This window comes from Propithecus coquereli, unplaced genomic scaffold (assembly GCF_000956105.1).
Source record: "Propithecus coquereli isolate 6110/MARCELLA unplaced genomic scaffold, Pcoq_1.0 Scaffold126, whole genome shotgun sequence".
NCBI lineage: Eukaryota > Metazoa > Chordata > Mammalia > Primates > Indriidae > Propithecus > Propithecus coquereli.
Window position 1 is genome coordinate 5,243,901 of NW_012136747.1, and position 3,760 is coordinate 5,247,660.

General features: G+C 56.7%; 1 protein-coding gene across 1 annotated transcript in view; it reads left to right on the plus strand.

Annotated features, from left to right (window-relative positions):
* Positions 1-414: 414 nt before the first annotated feature.
* CARD10 (caspase recruitment domain family, member 10) overlaps positions 415-3,760 on the plus strand; it is a 26,710-nt gene continuing 23,364 nt past the window's right edge. The window contains exons 1-3 of the mRNA XM_012638032.1: positions 415-683; positions 1,489-1,626; positions 3,064-3,389. Of these exons, the coding sequence (XP_012493486.1) occupies positions 449-683; positions 1,489-1,626; positions 3,064-3,389 (699 nt within the window). The 5' untranslated portion in view covers positions 415-448. The remainder of the gene's footprint in view (positions 684-1,488; positions 1,627-3,063; positions 3,390-3,760) is intronic.

Here is a 3,760-nt window from a genome sequence, read left to right on the forward strand (position 1 = left end):
GCCGCCGGGACCCCGCGGAGCCCGGGCCGGGAGAGCCGGCGGGAAACAGGAAGCGGGGGGAGGCGCGCGGCCGGCCGGCCGGAGGGAGGGCGTGCGGGCGGACGTGCGGGGTGGCTGGCCGCCGGACACTCGGCCCGGGTCGGGGCGGCGATGTGGGGAGGCCCGGGCAGCCCGGGCGGCTGCGGGGCCGGGGGCGGGGCCGGGGGCGCCGCGGACACCGCCCCCCTGCGCCGGCGGAGCCGCCGCCGGAGCGCTGACCCGGGAGCCCGAGGCGGCTGCGGCGTGCGGGGTGAGTCCGGGGAGCGCGGGGCACCGGGAGGGGGCCCCGGCGGCGACCGGCGGCGGGTCTTGCGGGCGACGCCCCGGGGGGGATCGACCGGCGCACCCCGCCCAGGGCGTCCTGCCGACCCCCGCGCGCCTCTCGCCTGCAGACCCCGAGGACGCGGCTATGCCCGGCCGGGCCGAGGCGGGGGAGGCCGAGGAGGAGGCCGGGGCCGGCTCTGGGTCCGAGGCGGAGGAGGACGCGCTATGGGAGCGGATCGAGGGCGTCCGGCATCGGCTGACGCGCGCCCTGAACCCGGCCAAGCTCACGCCGTATCTGCGCCAGTGCCGGGTCATCGACGAGCAGGACGAGGAGGAGGTGCTGAGCACCTACCGCTTCCCGTGCCGTGTCAACCGCACCGGTGAGCCGCGGGGGCCCGAGTGGGACACGTCCCGGGCGACCGTGTCCTCGAGCGCTGCGCACAGAGCCCGGGAGCGCGAGGCCAGGGCTCTGCTCCCGCGGGTCTCGGTCTACACCGGTAGAGTGGGCTGGCAGTGTATGCCCACCATCCCGCGGCCGCCTCCTGAACCCCTATGGCACTCAGGCGGCTGCGATGCCCACACCGGCGTCGGGGTGTCTGTCGGGGGTTCCCTCCCACTTCCGCAGGGGGTCGGATGTGGTTGCTAGGCTAGGCCTGGGACCTCCCGGTCACAGCCTGGACTTGGCACCTTTCCTGCGCTCTTTGATCTCCTCGGTTCTGTCTGCTGCCTCCTGTGTGCCACACACTCCTTGGACAGTCATTTTTCCTCAAGTGTTCAAGACCCATCTCAGCTTTAGGAGGGTCCCCTCTCCCACAGGGTGTGTCTTTGAACTAGAGCTGGCGAAAGAATGAGGGTCTAGCATTGGCCCATGGGACAAGTGTTTTATGCTGCCTTTGAGGATGGAGGGGGCTTCCCTGGGCCATTGCAGAGACAGGCTGCATTTGCGGGCCCTGCATCTGGGTGGGGTGTTGGGCAGCTGCCCAGACCCGGGGCCATAAGGGGGGGTCTGGCGCTCCTAGCTGTGGCAGACAGGCTCTCCTCCATATGTGTTGGGACAGGCCCCTGTGTGTGTCACCAGCTCAAAAATCTGGGGAACGTGGGCCTGGGGCATGGTGGGGGAAAAAGCAACCAGGTGCTGGGGGAGGCCTTCGCCTGACCCCTGGGCAACCCCCCCCCGCCCCCCAGGGCGCCTGATGGACATCTTGCGCTGCCGTGGCAAGAGGGGCTACGAGGCCTTCCTGGAAGCCCTGGAGTTCTACTACCCCGAACACTTCACGCTGCTCACTGGCCAGGAGCCCTCCCAGCGCTGCTCCATGATCCTCGGTGAGTGGGTCCACAATGGTGCTGTCGCCAGGGCCACCAGTGCAGAGGTTCCTTACCCCATCCCCATCAGGGAGGCACTCCCATTATCCCTGTTGAGGAGTTAGGGAGACTGAGGCAAAGAGACTGAGGGTTTGCCGAGGACCCACGGTAGGCAGAGGGTGGGGCTGGGTTCTAGCCAGTCTGCGCTCAGAGGCCACGTGCTTAAGGGGGCCCTTTCTCTGTAATGTTGTTTTTAGACAGGATATGCCCGACATACATGGATTTACAGTTTTTATACAAAAAATTCAAAGGCTCCGGGTGACTGTAGACTAAATAGAGAAGACACTTTTTCCTTCAGCGTACGCGGTAGCAGTTTGGCGAGCCTCCTTTTTCTTTGGTTTATATACACACGGGATTCGCCTACATGTGTGTTTTGCTTTTTCTCAGAATGACTGATTTTTACAGATTCTTCCACCTCTGTTACACTTGTTTTAAGTGACTGCGTCATGTTTATTAGTGAAGTTGTGACAGAATTCATTTAATTCATCCCTGTTGATGGATATGTAGGTTGTTTCCAGTTTTGCAACATTATGGTGATGCTGGGAACATCCTTGTAAGTGCATCTTTGTGGAAATGTGTGTCTCAGGGGAGAGGTTCTGAGAAGAATTTCACAGAGCCCGTGTGTATTTTAACTGTTAAATCAACATACCTGCCAGTAGTGTATGAGTGTCCATTTTACTGTACCCTCGTGAATCCTGGGGCTCATTTTTGAATACTTTGGCCATTCTGATGTATAAAAAATAATGTTACTATTTTAAATTTATATTTCATCGAATGATATAATTCACAACTTAATAGTTAATAAACCTTGGGAAATTGACTTGGCCTTTTGTGCCTCAGTTTTTCTGTCTTTAAAATGGGTGCAATTAATAGTATCTATCTTTTAGTGTTGTCGTGAAGATTAAGTTAATATATGTGTCTAGTACAAAGAATGAAGTCAACAAATGTTAGTGGCTACTGTCATTGTTGGTGGGTTGGAGCATATTTTCCTGTGTTTATTAGCCATTTTTATTTTCAGACTTGCCTATTGATAATTTTTGCCTATATTTTTATTTTATTGTTTACCCTTTTTATTGATTTTAGGAGATCTTTATATATTATGGCTCCGAGTTCTTTGTTATGTTTGTTATATTTTCTTCCACTCTGTTGCTTATTGTTTAACTTTGTTGCATCTTTCAATTTTCAGAGATTTAAACATTTTTATATGGATTTATCCATCATTTCTATTATAACACTTAGACTTTGTACCTTTAGGAAGGCCTTCTCTACCCCAAAATTATAAAAACATATTTCATAATTTTCCTCTGTGTTTTTATGGTTGGAGTTCTTCTGTACAGTCTGCTATCCCCCCTGGATTTTATCTGCCTGAGCTGACTGTGCTTTCCCCTGTCCTGGCAGATGAGGAGGGGCCTGAGGGTCTGACCCAGTTCCTGATGACAGAAGTGCGGCGGCTGCGGGAAGCTCGCAAGAGCCAGCTGCAGCGGGAGCAGCAACTGCAGGCCCGGGGCCGGGTGCTTGAGGAGGAGCGGGCAGGGCTGGAGCAGCGGCTGCGGGACCAGCAGCAGGCGCAGGAGCGCTGCCAACGGCTGCGGGAGGACTGGGAGGCAGGCAGCCTGGAGCTGCTACGGCTCAAGGATGAGAACTACATGATCGCCATGCGCCTGGCACAGCTCAGTGAGGAAAAGAACTCGGCTGTGCTGCGCAGCCGTGACCTGCAGCTGGCGGTAGGCCCTGGGGAGGTGGGCGGGGTAGTGTGGGGAAGGGCAACTTTTGTAAAAAAATGATGGTAATGTAGCCAACTCATGTCCCGGAGCAATCACCTGCTGGCTCGTTGACCGTGAACTTGTCCTTGCACTGCCATGTGCACCCACTTCCTTGGGTATGACTGTGATTCTCAACTGGGGGCAATTTTGCCCCCCCTAGAAACATTTGGCCGTATCTGGGGACATATCTGGTTGTCACAGCTAGGGAGGTGTTATGGCATCTAGTGGGTGGGGCCAGGGATGCTGCTAAACATCCTAGAAGTGAACAGGACAGCCTACGCAGCAACATATGTAGCCCAAAATGTCGATAGTGCTGAGGCTGAGACACCTGA